At 37.1% G+C, this 24,827-nt stretch overlaps 1 protein-coding gene across 5 annotated transcripts in view; it reads left to right on the forward strand.

Moving 5' to 3' along the window:
- The window catches only part of SATB2 (SATB homeobox 2), a 207,973-nt gene that overhangs the window by 129,646 nt on the left and 53,500 nt on the right, over window positions 1-24,827 (forward strand). For all 5 annotated transcript variants that reach the window (XM_032278758.1, XM_032278756.1, XM_032278754.1 and 2 more), the window contains 2 exons: window positions 1,039-1,511; window positions 20,999-21,211. In XM_032278758.1, the coding sequence (XP_032134649.1) occupies window positions 1,039-1,511; window positions 20,999-21,211 (686 nt within the window). The remainder of the gene's footprint in view (window positions 1-1,038; window positions 1,512-20,998; window positions 21,212-24,827) is intronic.

The following is a 24,827-nucleotide window of genomic DNA, read 5'->3' on the forward strand; positions in this document are numbered from 1 at the left end:
AATGTACTTTTGCATAATCATATCCAGCATTTGCAATTATAAGAAATAATTGCAAAATGTATGTGGAATTTTTGCTTTCAAAAGGATATCTTGTTAAATTATATTATACCTATAAGCATTTAAAACTAATAATGATGGGATTCTTTCAACCCTATTTCTTTTCTCTAAACCAAGCTTTGTTTTTCATGATAGAGTAATATAGAGACTTGGTTAAGGATTTGGCTATGAGGTGACTCTGTCTTTCCTGAGACATTATCTTAGGGAAAGAAAAATACTTGCCTTATGCTTTTACATGTATGATACTTTCTTCTACCTTTCAAGTTTATTCTTGAAATCTTTATTAAAGTGCAATGTAATGTAATAAAGCAGATAACCTGGAGAGGGGGAGAACTTCATTTAATGGCAAGTTGAGGTGATATTATTAATTTTGTGATTTTTTTTCTTATCTGAGTGCATATCACAATGTTTAAAATATCAGTTTCTTATAGAAACATTTCTATCAAAAAGCAAATGAATCAATAAATGGATATACGATGTGGTAGACATTTTTTAAAGAACATTTCCATAGTTGTATAACAATATTTATGTGAGATTTTTACTAGAAGGTAGCACTTAATTTGGCAGGAGATGTTGTCCTTGTCATTTCCTGATAACTATTAATTGCATGCTACAGAAGCTAAGAACAGCTAGTGCTTCTATATCAAAGGGTGATTGGCGGGGATGATAGAGCTTGGGGATCCAGGAGGATTTAGAACAGTCATTGGTTTCTGTCTTGGCTATTTAATGAAATACTTATTTTTAAGAATTTTAACAAATTGAAGTCACAAATACTTTTACTGTCATGTGTTCCATGAAAAAAATCTATTGTAACACTTTGCAGGAAAAAGATATCACTTTTATCCTGGAACTTCCATCATTGTATGAAAAAATGTTTATGTTATTAACATACCAAAAGTATGATAATTCAGTTCTACACATATTAGCAATACATTGTACCAATGAAAATAATGATGAATTATCATTGTTATCTCTTAACAGTGGAAAGAGTGGAACGAGAAAACCTTTCAGACTATTGTGTTCTGGGCCAGCGTCCAATGCATTTACCAAATATGAACCAGCTGGCATCCCTGGGGAAAACCAACGAACAGTCTCCTCACAGCCAAATCCATCACAGTACTCCAATCAGAAACCAAGTGCCCGCATTACAGCCCATCATGAGCCCTGGTCTTCTTTCTCCCCAGCTCAGTCCACAACTTGTAAGGCAACAAATAGCCATGGCCCATCTGATAAACCAACAGATTGCCGTTAGCCGGCTTCTGGCTCACCAGCATCCTCAAGCCATCAACCAGCAGTTCCTGAACCATCCACCCATCCCCAGAGCAGTTAAACCAGAGCCAACTAACTCTTCCGTGGAAGTCTCTCCAGATATCTACCAGCAAGTCAGAGATGAGCTGAAGAGGGCCAGTGTGTCCCAAGCTGTCTTTGCAAGAGTGGCATTCAACCGCACACAGGTACAATTAGCATTGAACGCTGTAATTAACAATAATACCAGGGACAGAATTGAGATAGGTCATAATTATTTTTATCTCTTTAAAAAGTTTTATGGATCTCAGCACATATAATTAGATTAATTAATAATCCTTAGTTCATGAAACGCTATCACCATTGATCCATGCATGACCTGATTAATTAATTAACTAACTGATTAATTTTAATAATGTAATAGACATCTTCGAATCCAACATGCAGCTCAGGACCCCAAATGTTACTAATGGCTTGGGTATGTACTCTCTCATCCTCTCCATTTATTGTTCCCAGATGTAACTCTGATCTTGAATTTTGTGATTATCACTCTCTTGCTGGTTTCCTTTTAAAACAAGTTATAAAACTATGCATACTCAGACAATCTATTTTTTTCCCTTGGTTTTGAACTTTATAATATAAATAAAATTATATTTTATAATTATATAAGTAAAGTTTTATTTAAAAATCTATAAAAATCCTTCAAAACATACAAGTTAGATTTGAGATATTGATAAAATGATAATGGATAGCTTACTTTTATTTTTAATGTTTGAGAGAATTATATGCTAATATAACATTAAGTATTGAAAACGTAAACAGTTAATTCATGTATGTCTTTTTTTATTGAGGGTGCTTATATGTAAGACATTGTTTTCCTCCAGTAGTTCTTAAACTGGAGTATGCATCAGAATCACCTGGAGAGCTATGAAAACACGGAGTGCTGGGCCTTGTCCCATAGTTTCTTATTGAGTAAGTCTGAGGTTGGATTCAGAAATTAATATTCCTAACAAAACCCCAGGTGATGCTGATGGCACTGGTCTGGGGCCACATGTTGAGAAACACTTACCTAGCCCTTATATGAGTAAGAACAAAGCAAATGTGCATAACCTCAGGGAGCTGGTGATCTGGTGGTGAAAACCGTGTAACCAGATAACTAGAGTAAAATGTGAAGTGTGATGAGTAATGTGGGAGAGTATAAGCAATGATTGCGGTGGAGGTTCACGGCGAGCTGGAGGTGAGGAATACTTCCAGGAGAATGAATATGGTAAGCCTTCAAGAAAACAGTAGGTTAAAGTTTCAGCACCCTGGTAAATGCAAGGCAGGAAGCTAAGCTCTGTGCAGATGCAAAGACGAAAAAGATAATGGGCAAGCACTTATGTAAACAACACACTAGAGTATTAGGTTGTCAAGGGATTAGACCTTGAAGGATAAATAAAGTACAGGAGCCAAAGATGAAGAAGAAGAAGGGTATTATTTTAAGCTAAAGAAATTCATAGGAAAAATGTTGAGTTAAAAAATGCAGGAATAATTTGAAGACATAAAACAACTCATTTCTCAGAAAAACCCTGTGAATGTACAGAATGTAGGAATGCCTTCATTATCTGATATCTGTTCACAGATACATGATAACACACACTATAGATGGACCTTACAAATATAAGAAAGCATGCTGGATTGAAACTCCAATAGTTTGGAAGATGCAGGAATGTTTCCAAATTTAATGATTATTTCAAAAGTTAAGAGGCTGGGCATGGTGGCTCATGTCTGTAGTCCCAGCACTTTGGGAGGCTGAGATAGGCATATCACTTGAGGTCAGGAGTTCAAGACCAGCGTGGCCAACATGGTAAAACCCCATCTCTACTGAAACAAAACAAAACAATTAGCTGGGCAAGGTTGTGCATACCTGTAGTCTTAGCTACTCAGCAGGGTGAAGCAGGGGAGAATCACTTGACCCCAGGAGGTGGAGGTTGCAGTGAGCCTAGATTGTGCCACTACATTCCAGGGTAGGCTACAGAGCAAGACTCCATCTCAAAAAAAAAAAGTTAAGTGAAAACTCTCACCGGAAAGAAATCTGATAAACATTGGTAAGCTGGATTTCCTAATGCAAGTTAACGCTCAAAGAATGCACCTAAATGAAATCTTATACCGGTTATAAATATTTTTTGTTTATCAGTGGTTCATTGTTAAAGAGAGTCTGCGTACTTTTGGTTTCCACTTCTTTTGCAAGAAAGCATTGAGGTACGAATTTTGTGGATACTCTTTAAGCAATGCTACATGAGTTAAATAGACAGTGTTTTTAAGTCAGTCAATACTTTTTTCCTCTCTTTATTTAAAAGTGTGTTGGGTCTCTGGTTGAATTGAAATGTATTTCTGTTATGTAGGCAACTTCAATTTTTATTAGTTTTCAAATTGTCCTATGATTAATGAGACATTGAAAAATGAGTTTTTGTTAATGGTTGGGATTTCCTACTGGCCTCATGTGGCAAGTTGTGGTTTATCTCTCATTATATATATTCTACCTTTTCATGGGAAAAACTTCTAATTTTGGTGTAAAGATATTTGTTATATTTTCTTGCAAAGAGTTGTCATCAATTTGCAAGTATAAAAACTGTAAGTATAGTTGGTAGTTGATAAGAAAGGTAGGTAATAAAATGTAAAAGGGAGGGCACAGATTGAAAAAGGTCTTGAGTGCCGTGACAAGAGCTCTGAACTTTAACAGGCAGTGGAAACCATCTAAGGTCTTATGTAGGAATGTGCTGTGCTCAACCATCTGAATTAGATCTTACAGAGGGTTGATAGCAAGAGGGTAGGAATTTGATTTAGGAAGCTGCTGCAAGTATCCAGCTGAAATGTAAGGAGGTTTTGAACTAGACTGGTGGGCAGGGTACAGAGAAGAAACATTTTGGAAATAAAATTGACAGAAAGTATATGAATGGATAAAGAGAGGAGTAGAGCTGACACCGAGCTTCAATCCCAATGACTGAGAATAAAGGTATAATTATGAAGAGAATCGAGGAAGACATGGAAAGAGTGGTTGGAATAAGTTTAAAGCCACCATTTTAGGTAGGGTTATTTTGATGTTGAAGTGCTGGCCGACTTCTTAAGTGAAAATGTGCAACAGTCATTGAAAATAGGAGTTTGGCACTAGAGATTGTTATCAGTGCTAGAGAAAGAGGTTAGAAATTGTGTCACAGGGCCTGGGACAGGAAATGGTAGAGTCAGCATATGGAAGGGGAGAATCCACCACTATTGCCCAGCAGCACCAGCCCTAGGAAAGAGAGACAGAAGAAATGCCAGGAGATGGGGACAGGTAGAGGTGGAAGAATAGGGACATACACAGTAGTGAGAGTATAGAGGACATGCGTGGGGAGTTTCCAGAAGAAGACTTGCCTACTTGTGGAAAGCTAAGAAGTTAAGAGAGAGAGGCTTAAAACCATGTCATCAGATTTGGCAGTTGGTTGGAAGAAGACTGGTAAAGTTTAGAGTGTAATTTCATCGGAGTGATGAGGACAGGAATCAGAATTCAGGAGTTAAGGAGTGATTAGCTGTTGAGGATGCTAATGTACTTAAGAAGTTAAGTACATGACACTTCCCAAAATTTGATGTTGAAAGGGAGGCTAGAAGTGGATGGGCAGTTTGGATGTGATAGGGGTCAATTTGAGATCACAGGATTTAGGAGGTAGTTTGGGGCCTCACAGCATGAACTAGGGATGGTACCAATCGTGATTTGCTAACGGTCTTCTGCAGCGCTGAAACTGCAGGACTGGGAGCAAGGAAGAAACACAGTGGGATTGTTTGAGGTTTGCTGCTGACATTTCAGGTATGGCAGGAGACCAAGAGAGGTGAAATCTCTTGCTCCCTTGACTCTTAGCTAATTTATACATTCTAATATTGAAAGAGTCTTTTAACATCACTTGAGAATGAGTTCAGAGGTCCTAACAGACTCTCACATGTTCCAGACATCACTCCTCAACTTTCTCTTGTGATTCAAAGTACTCAGGCAATATTTGTGTGTCCATAGTTATCTGGACTGGAGTTATGAAAGGCTCTGATCCTTTTGAGTAAGTCTGTTGCATACTACTGCAAAATAAAAATTGGAAGGATCCATCTTTTGGCTCTGTATTTTGCAATTCTCCCTTCTCTCGTTCTTTCTCTCTCAATCTCTCTTTCTCTCTCTCTCAATCTCTCTTTCTCTCTCTCTCTCTCTCTCTGTGTGTATGTGTGTATGTGTGTGTGTTATTTCATCTCTCATTCATGTGCATGAATAGGCATTTCATGTCTAGCCACGTTTTATTGCCTAGTTATGTATACAGCTTCTTTGGCTAAGGATAAAATTGAAAGCATGGTTGTATTACTTTGGATTTTAGAAGCAAACACAGTATACATTTTATCCAAGTAGCATGAAGCATGAGAGAAAACTCACAATGAGGTAAAATAAAGACAGACCATATTGGTAAGAGGATATACTTTGCCAAGGCCCTAGACTCCTGGAGGTCTGTCTTCTCCCATATAATCCTTTTTGTCTATTTTTATGGATTAATGATTTTTCTTTGGCATTGCCATCTTTGAAGTGCCAAGTTATAAAAGGTCTAATTGAAGCATGGAACACATTTTATTATTTTCCTCCTGCCATTAAATTTGTAAGATGGCTACACCCAGAAAGAAACATTCACTTTCAATCAACATGAGCTTGAGTTCATGGGCCAGCCTTGAGGATATCAAATGGAAACTGCATAGGAATGTATGAGTATTTCCTTTTAAAATTCTGCTTTTAATTTGGGAAAGCTTTTCATCCCTCTGGGATCATAACCTGTTGTGTATAAAGCCCAACCTAATCAAGGTAGATGGTATTGACAGAATGACATAGTTTGAACTTAAGCAGGAGGTCAGCAGGCAGATTGTTTTTTGCTGTATGTACTGTAGTCACTAACAGCAGGACAGGGCAGCTGGTTTTACCAGCAGCATTGTTAAATGGAAAATATGGTATATTATGCCCCATGAAACCAACCATAGGTTTTACAAATGTTTAGACTTTTTTGAGTGAAGTCAGACATTTATGGATGATATAATAACTTGCCAGCTAGAATAAACAAAAATAAACATTGTAGCATATCCTCAATTGAATATTTTCCAGAAATAGTTCATGATTTCTATTATTCATATATTATCAAATTCAATAAAAAGCATTTTAATGCATTTTGTCACCTTATACTTTGTGTTCCTGGATTTGTGTTTCATGATTTTACTAAGAACAAATCTAATGTGTGTATGTGTGTGTGTGTCTGTGTGTGTGCAACTGTATATAAAATAATATGCAAACATTTACAAATAAAGCTAGAACTGTTAAAAAAAAAATTCCCAGTTTTTCTTAAGACTTCCAGATGAAAAACTTAAATTCATAATAAATAACATTTCAAATGTCAGTTCTCCAAAGAGAAACTATTAATTACCTTGTTATGGCTGATTCATTGTCACCATATCATTTGATTATGTGAAATAACATAATTAAGAGAATAGAGCCGTATTTTCAAGAGCTCCTTTTTAGTTTATTTTTATTTTAATAAATATGTCTTTTAAGAACATAAAATGTATTTGTTTGATAACATGATGCCCTGTCCACACTTTATGACAAGGTCATGGCATCTGCTGAAGTCAGAGACAGACAGCCTTCTGCCGATATGATTTTATTTTTTATTGCTTTATTTTTTTATCCTTACATTTCTCTTTTGGTTTGCTAACAAAAATACATACTGTCTAAACTAAGAACATAAAATTGAGTCATTTGTTCTGGGCTGGGGATACAGCATGTTAGAGGTCGTGCAATGCCAGGATATGGGATGTTCACGACGGGCCTGGGACTCGTGTGTTTCTAGACATGGTATAGCAGAGCCTTGTGTCCTGTCTGTTCCATCAGGGTGGTCATTATGATCTTATATAAAATACATCCTGAATATCACCACTGTTTTTTTTTTTTTTTTTTTTTTTTTTTTTTTTTTTTTTTTCACTAGTCTTTTGAAGATAAGATTAGCCCTGCTTTCTCTGTCTCTGAAAACTTTTAGGGCAAATGAGACCCAGTGAAAACAGTAAGGTGAAAATGATAAGGCATTTTCTGACCTGGCCGTTAATATTAAGGCAATCCCATGATGTATTTCTAAGCACTTTAACCTGTGGCCACAAAGTGAGATGGATGGTTATACATCAGAGGAGGCTCAGGCAGATGACATCCCTGCTCTGTTTTTGATGCTCCCCTACCCATACCCCTCCCATGGTTTTACTTCTGAAAATCTAAGTCTGTTGTTAGGCTCTTCTGTTAAAGGACTCTCCTCAGTTTGGGATGCTGTCAGAGATGGAAATGCTTACCACTGTCTGATGGGTCCAGGAGGATGAAAACAGTGCAGTTCCCGGCCTCCTCAACTTCTACTCCAGAGCGCTCTGCAGGGCCAGGCTGAAGCTGGGAATTTGCTTGTGTTTCTTCTCTTCCCTGACCTGCTTCTCACACTCCCTCAGCAGTTTTGTTTGCAAGTCCTTCTTAATAAACCACTTGCATGGCAGTCTCTGTCTGAGGATCTGTGTTTTATCCCAGGTTATAAATCTATGCCATTTCTAGTCTAATTGGTCATGCCACGGGGTAGTAGTTTGAGTAAAACCTATCTATAGTTTTATGTCCACTTGCTTTGCAAACCAAAAGCCATATGTTATTATGGAACTAGTATTGGATTTTTTACTCCTTTCTTTTGAAAATATCAACAGTATTATTGTTTAAAACCTACACCCCCCATAGCTCTGCAATTCAATGGACCAATATTGATATCGTCCAGACTGACTTATGATTGAATGTGGGGAGAGAGAGAGAGAGAATGAATAAAAATGAGACAGAAAAAGATGCTGGATTTAAGGCCTTGTGAGAGTGCCAAATTTGACGTAAATGAAAAACTGTCCTTACTGGGTCTAAATGGTGAATTACGTGATTCTGTGAGTTTGAGAGTAGCTTTGCCCCTCGGCCCCATCCTTCTCCTGTGCTCCTGCAGTGATGCGGGTAGTGTCTATGGGAATAATAATTGCAGGAAGCAGTAGGACAAGTGCTCTGTCAGGTTTCCTTTTTTGTTGTTCCTCTCTTCATTCTTCCTTGCTTATATTTTGAATTCATTTTAGTGCTGACATACTTTGACTTACTAGGCCTATGTGCATGAAATATGTTGCTTGACTCTTTAATTTGTTTACATCTTTGCCTTTTGACAGTGTGATTATGAATTTCAACTTTAAGCATTCTTTTGCCCTTTGTTACTTTGTGGACTTTAAAAAATTAACCAGGGGTTTATGCCAGGATGGAAAGGTTTATGACAGTATTTTAAAAGACTTAATATTACTGAGGGATGGTCGTAGAATATCCACTGACCTATAATAAGCATGGTTTCATAAAATATGTACAGTGAATCTTCCTTAATAGATAAACTATTCTCTAATTTATTTAAAAATCCAATGACCTACATATTCGTATGTTCAAAAATCCCCCCTTTACTAACATTGTTTCTCCTCTGAGACCTCCTATCTGAGCAAATCTGTTAAATGAAGTAGAGGAAGCTTTGAGCCAAACTAGGCTAAATCCAGTGGAACGGATGCCCTGTCACATGTGAATGGGAGCATTAGAATGCCAGAAAAGGGAAATCAGGTGTGATCCTCATATCTTCTCTATACCACTGTCTCCTTACCTTGGTGGCAGAGTTCAGGAAACATCCTTATGCAAGCAGTTGGCAATAAGAAGTCTGTATCATTTGAAAATGAGACATTTGCCACACTCGTTATTTGTGTTATGTGGTTATTTTTTTCTCTCTCTCCAGCAGATCATGCCATAATTAAGAAAGTTTCAGGTTCATTTTGTGTCTCAGGTAGTTCTTCTGATCTGATTCTTGGAAACATATTTGCAAGTTGTAAGTACAGGTGTGTTTTGCAAAATGTGCTATTCTTTTGTGACAGCAAGTCTCTAATTTGGTATCTTGCTCCTTCAGTTCATTGAAAAAGTCACAGAGTTACACAGTTTGCAACCTTACATCAAAGGCCTTGCTATGGAAAGCTGTGCACCCTGGTCTTATGTGATAGAGAACAGGATTTTAAAAATTATTTGAAACTCATAGAATTTGGTCGACCCGTCCTCATTTGACTAGTTTTAGTTTTTGTGAGACTTTGTAAAAAAAATCTACAGTTTAGTCATTAAAGCCACATCATTTGAAGAAACTTAAGACAGAATCATAAATATAATTTATGAAGTCACTCAGGAACTGGAGAATGTTTTCAATGGATTGGATAATTAGGTTGAATAATGTATCAGGAACGCTGACAGTAAGGTCACCTGCTAAAATGTAAACTTTTCGTGTGAAATGACATGGCTTTTGCTTTTATGCTTTATTGACACAGTGTTTATGGTATATTCATGCCCCACATTATTAAGGTTAAAAATGACGGACTTTCTAAATATTATATTTTGAAGTGGCACAGTTAAGAAGAGATATGTAACAATAACATGAAAATCTTGGCAACCAAAATGTTGGTGAGTCTGAGCTTCAGTGTGTTACCAGTCAGTTTTTTTGGAGTAGAAACTTCTCTTTAAACTCCTTTGTTTGAGTTATACGTATTGTTAGCCAAAGATTGGCACAATATAATCATACATACAGTTTATGTTTCTAGAAAACTTGAGCTTTAAGGTATTCAGAATTCTCTGTCAGCCTGCCTCTGGTCTCAGTCGTCATTATTTCCCACTATCCAATAGAGATACAAGCGCCCAGCAAGTCACAGAGTAATAGAATACAATGTTAAGTCCAGGGGTCTTGACTCCATGGTCCAGTGAGCTGGTTATAAAATGACAAGGAAACCTGTGAAAAAAGGAAGTCCACCCACTGAAAGATGAACTGTAAATATGAAATGCCGCAGATCAAGCATGAACCTGTTATTGAGTTTTGAAGTAAATAATATACCCTCTTTTGATTTCAGAACATTAAATTAATAAAGTGGGAAGAGATGGCCCTGCTTGCTTCATAAAATAAACAGTCTTTCATTTCAGGATCACTGGCTTGAATTCATAGATTTTCAGATTATAATAATATTAATATCTCCTAGGTTAGCAGTGTCTCAAAGTTATTAGATTGCTTGAGGGTAGCCCTGTAGGTAGCAGGTTCCCTTTAGTTCCCCTTGCACATACAAGACTATCTGTTGTTAATTGTCACCTTTTTTAGGCAGTTTTAGCCACAAAACCTGAATTGGTAGGTCAAAGGGCTCGTCTAAACAGACTTGGGGATGTAGTGGCTTTGTTTGTGTTCTGGTTAAAGAGAAGGCTAATTTAGCAGCTGTCAAACATATGCAACTGTCCTCACTCTTCTAAATCCACCTGAAATAGAGACTTGTACGTAAAAGAAGACATTTTTTTCTCCCTCCTTCACAAAACTCATGCAAGAGAATCAGAAGAAGCTAACATGATGGCATACTAGTCTGTCTTGTCCTTTCCTTTTTTTCAAGGCGGAGTCTCACTCTGTCACCCAGAGTGAGAGTTTAAAGGCTGGAGTTTAATGGTGTGATCTCGGTTCACTGCAACCTCTGCCTCCTACGTTCAAGCGATTCTCCCACCACAGCCTCCCAAGTAGCTGGGACTACAGGCATGCATTGCCATGCCTCGCTAATTTTTTGCACTTCGGTAGATTTGGGGTATCACCATGTTGCCCAGGCTGGTCTAGAATTCTGAGCTCAGGCTGTTGCCCACCTTGGCCTCCCAAAGTGCTGGGATTACAGGCGTGAGCCACCACACCCAGCCTATCTTTTCCTTTTATCCCCGACCAATGTGCAAAGTCCTTAAAAATTAGTTACTAGACTCATTATAGAAAATTTGGGCTTCTCTGTTTTTACTAAAGAAAACTCACTTTTGGCGAATTCTATAATCTTGTTTCACCATTGTCTAACAGGGAATGATTGACTCATTTCACAGAGGTCTCTGTCCTCAATGAAGACTGTCACCTCTCATGAGTATGTTTCAGTAGAAATTGGTACTTTTTTGTTTAAATGGGAGTCTTGCTTTGTCACCCAGGCTGGAATGTAGTGGCATGATCTTGGGTCACTGCAGCCTCCGCCTCCTGAGTTCAAGTGATCCTCCCACCTCAGTCTCCAGAGTAGCTGGGATTATAGGCATGTGCCACCACGCCTGGCTAATTTTTTTTGTATTTTTAATAGAGATGGGGTTTTGCCATGTTGGCCAGGCTCACTTCAAACTCCTGACCTCAAGTGATCTGGCTGCCTTGGCCTCCCAAAGTGCTGGGATTATAGGCATGAGCCACCACATCTGACTGAAACTTGCACTTTTAATGCGGAAGTCCACTGTTGTATTATTTAACTAGTCTCCTGAAATTCTGAGTGATGTTATATTTACAATATAATTTTTATAAAAAAAAATTCAAGGAAACACTAGCTTTAAATCCCATTATTTGTATATATTTTCATCATTGCTCATTTAAACCAATTTAAAAAATATATACAAGGAGTTTTCCTTTCATGACCATTTATTAAAATGATGACCACTTGGCCTTGGGTTAATTGCACATTTGCTCAAATAAAGTGAAGTAAGTTTAAAGGCCAGAAATGCTGAAAGAAAAATATAATTGCTATCAATTTGAAGTTACTAGGTTGTTTCAATTTTATGTACAGTTCTATGCCTAAAAAGTGTCAGTATAGACTACAGAATTTACTTCCAAACTACTTTGACTGCAGTACCTATAAGAAATACTTTTTACATCATGAATTGGTACACACCCACAGATGTGCATGTGCCCACACGTCTGTATGTCTGTCTCTAGCTGTATCTCATTTCCACCTCTCCGTATCTAAAGATTTCTAAACCAAAGGCTTCATGAAAGAAAAAAATCCTTCATGGAACAATGCTGTTACCATGTATGAAACACTCTGGTACTTTCTAAGATTTTTAATTCTAATTTATAATACAAAGTTATGATATGCTAAATTAATTTTATGATCCACTAATAGTTATGGCCCATGTTTGAACAGTGATACAGATTAAAGCTGATTTTAAAAGATGGCAAAATTACTTAGAGAAAGGAAGTTGTTTTACTTTTCTGAAGTATAAATTGAATATCTTAATTGAGTGTTATCTAGAATATTCATGTTGTCATTTTTGCTTCATATAATTTATTACATTTTTCTTTCTACTCTTCTCTATGTAAAATAGTTTTAATTATTCCACTTCCTAAAAGTTATTATTTGTATTTTCTGCCTTCTCTTTGAGAAGACATTTAGCAAAATATAGCTAGAGTGTCCTGAATATATATAAAGTTGTAGATGTAAAATAAAAATTGTACTGTGATGTATTTATGTATTCATCAAATATTTATTAAGTATTCAGAAACTATATTAGAAATCCTAATGATGGCTAACGTTGATTAAACTCTTAGTATTTACAACATACAGATACAAGCTCTCCAGGGGACCCCATAAGGGAAGCAGAATTATTTTAGTTTTGCAGGTGAGGAAACTGTGCCACAGGGAGACTAATTGATCCTTGTCCAATTAGAGCCCGATTTTGAACCCAGTGAGTCTGATTTCATGACTCACACTCAAAACTACTTTATTCTCAATAATTTCTGCTACCACAGGGTGGAAGATGAAGGACATAATCCCTCCTTCAAAGAGGTACAGAGGGTAAACAGACTTTCAAACCAGTAATCCTTTTGTGATATAATTAGGACTGTGACGTGTCCCATGTGCTATGTGAGAACAAATGCTTTTGACCCTGAAGGTGATTAAAACTAATCCAGAAATGTTTCAGCAGGAATGAATAATATTTTATACCTGTTTCAGAAAAAGTCAAGTGTTAATAGACTGCTTTGCTTATATCTGAAGGCATCTGATGCATTTGAGATATAAATATTCAATAAATGTATTTTTTTTGTTTGTTTTGTTTTAGGAAAGTACTATTTTTGCCAATGTTTTGACAAAGTAGCCAAAGCTAGTAAATTTTTTGGGCAGGTTGCCAACAGTTGTTTTACAGAACACTCATGGAAACTAGGAATAAGAAGGGCCCAGAACTTTGTGAATGAAATAGTCGTAGTGCCAGGTACTTGAGGTGTGAGTAGAAACCATGTATGTGCCCAGAGCTGAAGAACACTACTAGTAAAACGTTTCCAAAGGGAACCTGTTCATTTCTGTTTGCTTTCACATTTTGGTGCTAATGTGTTTTATAAATTTTGACTTGGATTGTGCGTAGCCTCTTATTCCAGTACCTAAGACTTCCTAGAGATATCAAGGAGGAAGGGACAATCATTGCATAGATTAAGTAGGCAAAAACAAACAGACAAGCAAAAAACAGTAAAGTTGCCAGGAATGTGGTTTTGGCTAAGTTCCTCTATTGTATGTGCTCAAGTGTGGCTTGGTCAAAGGTATTCAGTTAAGGGAACACAGACTGTTCTGGCTTCAAGAATGCGCTCTGTTATATCTACTCACTTTGTGTTACGTGCGTACTGTATTCTGACGTGTCCGTTGGCAAAAGTGAAGTTTTATTGTATCCACAAAAAAACAAATCTGTGAGGCAAGTGTTTTACTTAATAAATTTCAGACCTGGGGTACCTGAAATATTTGTTCTAAAGTGAAGTTTTCATGACCCCAAATTTCAGTTTCAATTATCTTGTTTTCAGCAGGCTGAATGAAAAGATCTTGAGTATAATGTGAGTCATGGTTTCAATATGTAGCCTGCCAGGGCCTGCTGCTAGCTGTTTAGCAAAGATAGGAGTCCCACTTCCAGAAATTTAAAAAATAATACATTTGGTGCCTTCGTAGAACCATTCCTGTATATTACCAACAGGCCGCTAAGTGCAAAATATGCGGATTCTGCCACCAGGGAGTTTACTGTATCATGGGAGGAAGGTTTTATGGTAGCACAGTGCAAAAGATGTCTTATAAATGTGAGATAGAACTATTGCTGTTTTGGTTCAAAGGAGGGAGAAAGTATTTCCAACTGCAGTGTGTATACATATATACATGTATACCTAGTCTTTTAGTGCTTTACAGAATATATCTCTATAGTAACAACATTTGTCTGCAAACATTACTTTTATATATGCATTTATATTTGCAGAATACATCAATTCCCTTTAGATGCTCAATTCTATCCACTCCATCCTACTAAAATGCCACGTGCATAGGCTGCCTTTCCTAATAAAGAAATATTGTAATAAAAGAGAGATTTTATTAAACTAATGCAATAACGACATTTTCTTTGAGGATTTAACACATCGTTTTTAATAATAAAAATCAAATTGTCATTGTTGTGCCCTGTATACCTTTTATTCAAATCAGACTAAGTACTCTGGCTTCATGGCTAAGCAATACTCTGGGGCGTGGGGGATGGGAGAGTATTTTTAGCATTACACAAATGAATTTCAGCAGCCAGAATCATAGTGGGGCTATAGATTATGAATACAGAACCCAGGGAAACCTCTTAATATTCGTGAACAGAGTGGGAAATGCCTCTCATGAGAATCTAGAAGGAAATGAGAGACTACAGGTTAGGAGAGAAACGATTTTGTCAGGTCAGCTTTCAGATGGTAGGATACCAATACTTTCTACAGCCATGCCGCTGATTTAACCTCTTTGGCCAACTCTGAATTGACCACTGAAATTTAAGAGTTCACTTTGTGTGATTAGACTAGGAGTTTGATATTACATAGTTTTCTTAAGAGGATACCAGTTTTTTGCTTTCCTGTCAGCTGCACATAGGTATTTCAGAATTACGTGAAAATTAAGGCTAGCAAGCATACAAAAGGGGGTGAAACATGAGGAATAAGGGGACCTTATTTGGAAAGAACCTTCTTTTTATTTTTGACTTTTTTTTTAATAAATTTTTTTTTTTTTATTGTGCTTTAGGTTCCAGGGTACATGTGCAGATCATGCAGGATTGTTGCATAGGTACATACATGGCAAGGTGGTTTGCTGCCTCCAACCCCCCATCACCTATATCTGGCATCAAGGGAAACGTGATAGGTTATCCAGGGGCAGGGTGGATGGTTGACCCATGTGAGTGCCAAGACTTCTGTAATTTTAATCTGTAAATGGCAGGATGTGATTTTTTTAACCTTACTGATTGGTTGTGATACTATTCATTTAAAGCAATATATAATTATGAACTAAAATATGTTTTCACTAGTAAATATTCTGAATCATATACCTTTAAAGAGATTTAACTTGATTTCTGAAGAGGATTATCATCCCAGAATTAATAATTAAAATATAAGGGGATAGGGCTTATTTTCTCTATCTAGTCCAGATGTTTCTAAAGAAGTGTTCAGCATATGATTTTACTTTTAGCATGGGAATCAGAAGTACATCTAAGCTGTCTTTGGGATTTATATAACATTTGAATGTCTATCTTTGTTCACATTGGAACCTAATACTTTTCTACTTTATGCTTTCTATGATAAATGAATGTTTTTTGGATTGGGATAGTTCAAAAGCTACATGTTTTAGTAAATAGATGAACATTGCAAATTACCTTTTCTACTTCTCATTTCACCTGCCACAAACAGAAACAAAATTTCCAGAAAGGAAAACAGTCTCTAGCTAGCTTTAGGCTTTTTCCAAAGGGAAGTACTAGGGTTTGGCTGGCCAGTTTCCTCAGTACACACCTGGTGTATATCACTTTAAAAAATAAATTATGCCTCATTAAATTACAATTAAATGGAATCGTGATCATTTGTTTTTCTGGAAGGAAGATGTTTTGCATATTGAAAGCCTAATTTGTTGCAGGTGACAAAAAGGCTGAACAGATTACCTAATATCACTTCATTTTGGGCGGTAATGTTTGCTGGTTTGCTGGTTAACTACTCCAGTAGTTCAGAATCATATTAATATGGACTTACTGTGTTTGCTTCAAAATATCTTCTATCACTTTATCAGTTTTTGCACTTTATTTTACAGCTTTTAGGGAAACCGAGGTTTGTCTTGGTATTCCAGAGTAGGCATGTGCTTTCTCTTTCTTCAAATGTTTTGATACTGCCCAGTTTCACAGGCTGCCCAATTTTCATCATAAGTCTATATCCATGTACTATCTATATTTAAAGTTCCAGCTAAGTTAAATCTTACCTCTTCCAAAATTTTTCCCCTGGATCCTGCAGTTGACAATACTTTCTCCCTCCTTTGAACCAAAGTGACACTAGTTCTGGCTTACATTGATGATGCATGGCATCTTTTACCTTGTGCTGCTATAATACCGTCTCCTTCCCATTGTAGGGTAAACTCCTGGGAAGCAGAATCTGTCTCTTATTAAATCTCTTCATCCCTCTCAGAACTTTGTATTCAGTCCTAAATAACAAATGAATTAATAGACTGATCTGTTATTTTTTGAGACTAGGTATATTGAATTTGGGGGTTCCCTAGAAAATCAATGGGAAATACTGGATTTAGAGGCTTCTGAGGTCATCCATGAGAGATATAGCCTGATCCTAGAGAATTACTTGTGGTCTGAGAGCCATGAAGAACAGATATCTGTTAAAATCTAGTCAGTAATGGCTTTAACTGTTGCTGTCAGGAGTGGCATGGACTCTCTATGGGGCTCAGGCTCAGCATGCCTAAAACCTAGCCCAGGTGTGGGTTCTGTTATTGCTCTCTTACAGGGTTAAAGGCTCATCAAAGATAATTTCTCACCTGTCCCAAACAAGATGTCAAAGGCTAGGGCAAAAACTTGGAAGTAAATTTTATAGAGCCATTCATGATAACATTTCCCCGACTTTTCTGAATATCAGCATGTATCGTACACACTAACAATTTGGGACAAACTATTTAAAATGTTAAGGAAATATGGAAATCAAAAGCCCATCGGCACAGAAGGTACAGACTCAGAATCTGTAAGGTCATTTAATTTGTTATAAAGAAATATTATTTTTAAATACTAGAAAAAATAAGGGCATCAATTTTTCATTAAAAAAAAATTTGCCCCATTCTTTGCTGTGTGTATAGATGTAGCAAGCAGGCTAAATTGTTAGCAAGCTAGATGACATTATAGTAAGTTATTGCTCATTTCGTACTTTGAATTATTTTGCTTTTAATGAATATTTTGCTGAACTCATGTATTCTTTGGTGGTCCTGGAAATCATATGAAGCCTGCAAAATGTTAATTAGGCTGTAGAAAAGGCCAATTCGAGGTTCTTTTTACCTGACTTCCTTCTTTTTCCAGTGGCTTGTAACCCAAGAATTATTTTGGAGGGTATCTCTCTACCTTGTGCAGATGTTCCTTCTGCTCCTTTTAGTCAGCATGTTTCCTGGTCTTACATAATCTCAGCTCACACTGTGGAGGGAATTGTTTTAATGTGTCCCTGGAGAAAGCTTCTGTTGCCTATGATGAGGAAAATACTTAATGATCACTTTACTCAATACTTGCAATATATTTTAATATGATTACTGATATGAAAGTTTAATAAGCTATATCCTGGTTAATTTATTAATTTCCCTCCATTTGCACATTCTCAATATTCATGACCTTTCTATTCATAAAAGTACATCTTTTTTTCAGTGCCCAGGTGCTGTGCCACATTTTCTATATCCCAGGCTACATAATGAGAATGTCCAAGTGACACCTCCAGCTTGGCTGGTTGATAATTAAAATGCCAGATGACATAGTGGCAAGGGCTTTAGAAATATTTATGTGAGATAAATTATTAATTTATGTTCTATTCAAGACAGTTTCAATATGATAAACATTTACTTATCTTGATAATTAGATGGGGTGATTTGTGGTATATGAAAGTTATGCTGTCTGTTTTCCTCTGATCTTTTTCTCCTCTGATGATTTTCAGCTAATGAAATAGACTCACTTTCCATTTATGAGGCTGCAGAATTTGGACTACATTTTTAAACATCCCAGTCTAAATAGTTAAAAGCACATAAATAACCCAAATGAAAAACACTCAACAAAACAACTAGAACTCTTCTTTTGCCCACCAGTGAGCCACTTGTTATTGAAAATGTCTGTGGTGAAAAGAATCTGCTTTGGGACCATAGCTACACAGAAGAGAGTTTTAGTAAATAATTTAGAACAGTGTTCTGATTCTCTGGGGGTAAGATATGGAGGTGACACTGGCTACCTTGTTGGTTTGAGGCTTTATCTTCAATTAAGCATGTGAAACAGAGGCAACAGTATATTCCACCAGCCTTTAAAACTATAAATATTGTATTCACCTCAGAAATGGATAATCAGTCATTCTCAAGGATACTTCATCTTAATTTTTTTTGGAAATGGATTAATTTCCCTGCAAGGTTGTCCAGTATGTAAAAAATGTAGGAGAAGGAGCTATATAGTTTTAAAATGAAAAAAAAAAAAAACAAGAAACAAATTGAAACACTGTGTTTTTTAATTTTTTTTTTTTATTAAGAATGAACAAACATAAATTTGAGTCATGGTCCATTAGAATAGTATTTTTGTTATATTACTATTTTGTATCCCAAATCTTTGCTGTAATATACTCCACAACTTGTGAAAATAATTTCACAGGGGAAGAATAAGTTTATAAACTTTGCCTTTGAGATCTCTTGAGTATAATGATAATAACTAAAACAATTTATGTTGACCCTAAAACTCCTTCAAGTTTTAGTCATTTGAAATTTATTGAAATCCCAAATTTATGTATGATCATGAAAGAGAGAAAGAGAAAGGAGGGAGAGAGAAGGAAAAAGACCAACTCATCCTTTATATGCAGAATTTATCATTAAAGAAGACTCAGAAAATATCAATCTTAGTGGCTTTTACTGGTATTGAAAATTGAAATCCACTTTGCTCTTGCTTCTCCGCATATTCATTTGAAGATTTGTATCTTCAAAACAAATTCATTATGAATATTTCAGGTTGCTTAGTGCAAGTGGAAAGTAGGGTAACTTTAGGCAGAACTGACTTTTAATTTCAGAGTGAATACCTAGATTATATCACATTTTCTGGAAGATAAGTGTCTCACTCATTTCTTCTAAAAGCATGACAGGAAACCTGGATGTTTTCAAGAATCATGTACCAGTCGGTTGTTTTTACATACACATCCTACCTTGTCCCCTTCTTTGGGCATGCATGCATACGCACTCACAGACACAGACACACACACACCACACACTGATCTCTAGCGTTTATACCAGGTATTACTTAGAATTTCTCTAAATCAAAGTTACATGACACCCAAATTGTGAAACTGACAGATGACATAGTGCTTGAAATGTTCCTCGTAGTAAAATTGACTATGTGATGTTCTGAGTGGTGACTGCTTCCTTGGAGTGCTATGTGATGCACTGCCTATAAGTGGCATTTGCTTCACTATGTTATAATGCATTGCTTTATTTTAAAATATTGCCTATCTTACCCTGAATATTTTTGGACCACCAGAGATAGCATATTCTTCTTACATCCATTGCCTTTTCATATTTAAGCCACATATTAGAAATCTGATAGTGTTTCCTTTGCATTAATTTTCACCTGAGTGGAAACATCTTTGGCATCTGTTCTACTTGACTACAGTTAAAGAAGTGACTTTTCATGATTTCAGTTGCCCCATCTGTTCTAAGATATGGGATTAACATCTCAGCTCTTCCCAGGGGGATAATCCTAAACCCTGTCTTATACTGCTCTGAGAAGCAGTATTAGCTGGGAATATAAAGTGATGTCTCTGTGTGATAATCCAACAAGTGTGCAGAATGGAAATGAATCTGCACCTACCCCCAATACTACAGTGTCCCACCTTAGATCTCCAGCCCTTTTCTGGAGTCCATACTATTCTGTAGACTTGGCAACACTTTTCTTTTCTTTGTGAATTCCCTGTCATCAGAGCACATGAAAACACTACTTCCCTATGTAAAGCTTTTCTTTTGGGTGAGTCACACATTCAGAAAGTGTCTGGGCCTATCATAGCATTCCATGTTGTTATGCTGTGCTCAGCCCTTCACCAGAGGTGCCTTCATTTTCATTGCTTTGCTGGTGAGATTAGGGTTTCCCCGATGAAGATATCTCATAAAAGCTTTGGGTGCCCTCCATATATATGTAAGGATAACTATTGTGTGTGTAGCTTGGGAAATTATCAGAGGATTAATACAATTTAGCCATTTGCTTTGTGTCTTTTTTTCTTTTTCTTTTTCTTTTTTTTTTTTTTTTTTTTTTTGCCAAAAAAAAATTTTTATATTGAAAACAGTGGCCGGTCATAAAAAAATTCAGCCAATTTTTTTTTTTTTAAATTGATGTAAATCTCCCATGCTGTTTAAATGTCGAAACTAAATTTACCAAACTTGGCAGATTTGTAAAGCTAAGCAGGACTGCCAAGTGTTCCCAGTTTCAAGCAGAGAGAGTTCTAACAGTTCCTGAAATACTTGTAGGAGGCACCTGGTGGTAATTGCGGTTTCACAATTCTTCCCAAGTGCCTACCTTGCTAGCTGGCATGTCTGTACACCGATGATTATTACAGTGATGATAAAGTGTCAGAATAGAACAGTCCTAAAATAATGCATATCCCCCAGAAAGCAAGCACATTCCCTTCATACCAGAGAACCCTACAGAATTAGCGTGAGGTTTTTGACATCACAGCTAGCTGGTTAAACCAAACAAAGGAAGAGAGGGGCAGAAGACAGAAACACACACATATACCTGCAAATGTGACTTGGTCTGTTTTTCCCCCCATCTAATCAGGGATTGTTGTCTGAGATTCTGCGTAAGGAAGAAGACCCTCGGACAGCCTCTCAGTCTCTTCTAGTAAACCTGAGGGCCATGCAGAATTTCCTAAATCTGCCAGAAGTGGAGCGAGATCGCATCTACCAGGATGAGAGGGAGCGGAGCATGAATCCCAATGTGAGCATGGTCTCCTCGGCCTCCAGCAGTCCCAGCTCCTCCCGAACCCCTCAGGTGAGAAACTTGCTCTCCGGATTTTTCACTCTTTGACTTGGAAACATTTTGCCTTTACTACGTACTGTGTTTTCCCTCGAACACTAAGAGACATAATTCAAGGATTTCTCTTCTCTTCTCTTCTCTTCTCTTCTCTTCTCTTCTCTTCTCTTCTCTTCTCTTCTCTTCTCTTTTCTCTTCCTCTCCTTTCTTTTTTCTGAGAAGTAGTCTTATTCTGTTACACAGGCTGGAGTGCAGTGGTGCGATCTCAGCTCACTGCAACCTCCACTTCCCGGGTTCGAGCAATTCTTCTGCCTCAGCCTCCCAAGTAGCTGGAATTACAGGGGTCCACCACCACACCCGGCTAATTTTTTTTATTTTAGGGTTTTACCATGTTGTCCAGGCTGTTTTTGAACTCCTGACCCCAGGTGATCTGTCCGCTTCAGCCTCCCAAAGTGTTGGGGTTACAGGCATGGGCCACCACACCAGGCCAATTCAAGGATTTTTTAATCCGCTGAATATGTTGATCAAAAGATATGAACCTCTAACCATATATGATCTCATACTATATTTCTATCCCTTTAGGAAGTCCCATTTTTCCATACATGGTAGGTGAGGGGTGGGTAGGCAGAAGTGGGCACAGGGGCAGGCTCTAGAATGTTTATATATAGTTGCTCAGTTGCTGAAAAAGTAGTTAGACATTTGTGTTGAAGCTGAGTTTGCATAGCAAGCAGGTTGCTTTCCCTTAAATGGTATGTTTATTTGGTTTGGCTGGATGGGCTGAAGGGTGGCTGGGGGCAGGGGGCAGAGGGCAGAGGGTAGTTTAAGCTCTGTTTTATGTAGTCTGAAAAAGACAAAATGGAGGAAGCATGTAGTAGAAGCATGCATATGCAGTAGCTAGGTAAGAATGACTGAAATGTCACTTGATGATCCTCTAGAAAATGATGATGGAAAGGTAGGCCTTAATTATTTTCCTTCCTAGAATGATCTCCCTACAGGATTTGGTGATTTCCATTCTTCTTCTTCACATACTTGAAAAGTATTCTTTTCTTAGACCTCATGCAAGTGTATACATCTAGTAATGTGTGCCGCAAAGCTCCTAACTCAAGGGTCAAGTTCTCAGCAGTCAGGGATCATTTCCAGTTCACATCCAAGCCCCCTCATTTCTGGCCTGTGCCCTATTTCCCCTAAACTTTTACTACTCGATAGACTTACGATAAAGCCAGCCCATTCACTGTTGCTACGATGGTTACAGGTTCTGAGTGGTAATTCTTAAAACCAATATTTAATAGGTATACATTTTTTTCTTTTTAAGAAGGAGTCTCGCTCTGTTGCCCAGGCTGGAGTGCAGTGGTGCTATCATGGCTCACTGCAACTTCTGCCTCTCGGGTTCAAGTGATTCTCCTGCCTCAGCCTCCTGAGTAGCTGGGATTACAGGCACGTGCCACCATACCAGGCTAATTTTTGCATTTTTAATAAAGATGGGGTTTCAGCATGTTGGCCATGCTGGTCTCGAACTCCTGACCTCAAGTAATCCACTCACCTTGGCCTTACAAAGTGCTGGGATTACAGGTGTGAACCACTGTGCCTGGCCTAATGGATATACATTTATATAAATCTGAAAAATGGGTGGTTCAAAAACCAAAGGTTATTTTGATTAGATATTATAGCTTTGGTTTTGTGAGTGTTTTCTGATACATTCTAAGGAACTGATTAAACATAGAAGCAGAATTGTATTCTAGTAGAAGTATTTGAGCTTTTTCAAGTATATCCATTTTTTCACACATTTTAACTCTTTATATTTTTGTACTCTGCAATAAACTTTTAATTGAAGATTACTTTCTATCATGCACTGCCAAATTGTGTCACTTACACTTCAGTCTTTAGTGAATTATGAGGTTTAGTTACTGTTTAAAACAAAAATAAGTCTCTTGGCTGCTTACTTTGGATGAGTGTAACCAAGCATTTTTATTTATTTAAAAAAAATCTGGGGAATACATATTGAGTTAGTAAGTTGGGCAAGTTGTTAATGTACACTAATATTTACTTCTGCTAAATTCATCAATATTTTTACCACTTTCGAAGCCTGTTAAACCATTATAGAAGAGTCCAACCGTACTTTATGGCCACTTGTCAAGGCGGCTCTTCTTAGAAAGTTACTTCTGCTTGTTAGAAAATAACACAGGTCTATGTGTTTGTTTTCAGCTCTTTTGTACTATTTTCCTGACAAGATTATATATCGTAGGCACGTTTTCAAAGACCTGATAGCTTTCAGTGCCAGACCGACTTATAAGACCACACAGTTAGGGTCAGTATTTTGCTTACTTTGAGCAGAATCCCATCTAGAAAATTCATAGTTAAAGGTGCCCTTTAGGGATATGTATAGCAGGGAAATTGCTTATTTAATTTTACAGTTTTGAGATTTTTGAAAATAAATATTTCAACATGTTTTTGAGAATGCAATCATGGCATTGCATTTGTACATTCTCTAGAATTGTCTTCTTTTTCTCTCGGGTAAAGATTGAGAAAGGAGAATTTATTAAAGTCTTTTAAAATATTTTGTGATTACTGACTTAAAATTTTTTACAGACATATCTCAACAGTAAAGATCATAGTACAGCACAGATTTCATTGTGAGAACAAGTATTAGAGGAGTACTTACTGACTCAGCCTTTTAGTTGGAGTCAGCAATTTAGTGTACACAGGCAGCTTTACATTGATACAGGGAGATTATTTTCCAGATCCCATCTGTACTTTGTTAGTAGCTGAAAACAAATTGAAGAAATTTCAAATTTGAAGTTACACCTCCAGCCTCTTTTTATTTCTTCAGTTGGCCAGCATTCTTTGGTGTACTTAATAATAACAAAACAATACTAAGATTAGAATGATCATTTGTTAAAATGCTTACTGTGTATTAGGTATTGTGAACGTTATGCATGAATTCAATTGTCACTATTTTGTGGTATTGTGCCCATTTTACAGATGAGGGAACTGAGGTTTAGATGGATTCAGTAACTTGTGTAACGTCACATGGCTGAGTGGAAAAGGTAGGATTTGAACTGTAGTTTCTCTGATTCCAAAAGCTGGGCTCTCAACCATATTTTGTAGTTCCTTGAGGGGTTTCATCTTAGCCCTCATGGTTCTAGAGAAGATTTGACCTGTCAGGCAGGATGAGATCCTCAGTGAAGCAAATTATGAAAACTGAACTGAGAAAGACAGACATGTTATGCTAAAGCTTCTGTTAACAGGGAAAGCCCTGTGGGTTAACTAGAAATTTTGAGCAGAAAAAAGAGTTTCTTTTAAAAAATTACAGATAATTGAATTTTAATGGGAAAGTCCCAGCCTAGCAAGGGAATTCTTGTAGCAGCACCTGGCATACATTGGAGGTTTTAGAGGCAGTATGTCGTGCAGTGTCCTGAGCCCATGCTTTCAAGCCTGCAAGACTGTGTTAGATCATGGTTCCTTCATGGGCTGCTGGGCGTCCTAGATTAAGATCTTCTTTTATTTCAGTTTCTTCCTCTGTAAAATGAAAATAATGATGTCTATTTCATTGGAATCTTAAATGAATTAAATGTGATAGCAAAAGTTAAATACTTTCTGGAGTACCTGGCCCTTAAAAGAGCACCATACGTTATAC

Source organism: Sapajus apella, unplaced genomic scaffold (genome assembly GCF_009761245.1).
Source record: "Sapajus apella isolate SASKATOON/1434 unplaced genomic scaffold, GSC_monkey_1.0 scaffold10, whole genome shotgun sequence".
NCBI lineage: Eukaryota > Metazoa > Chordata > Mammalia > Primates > Cebidae > Sapajus > Sapajus apella.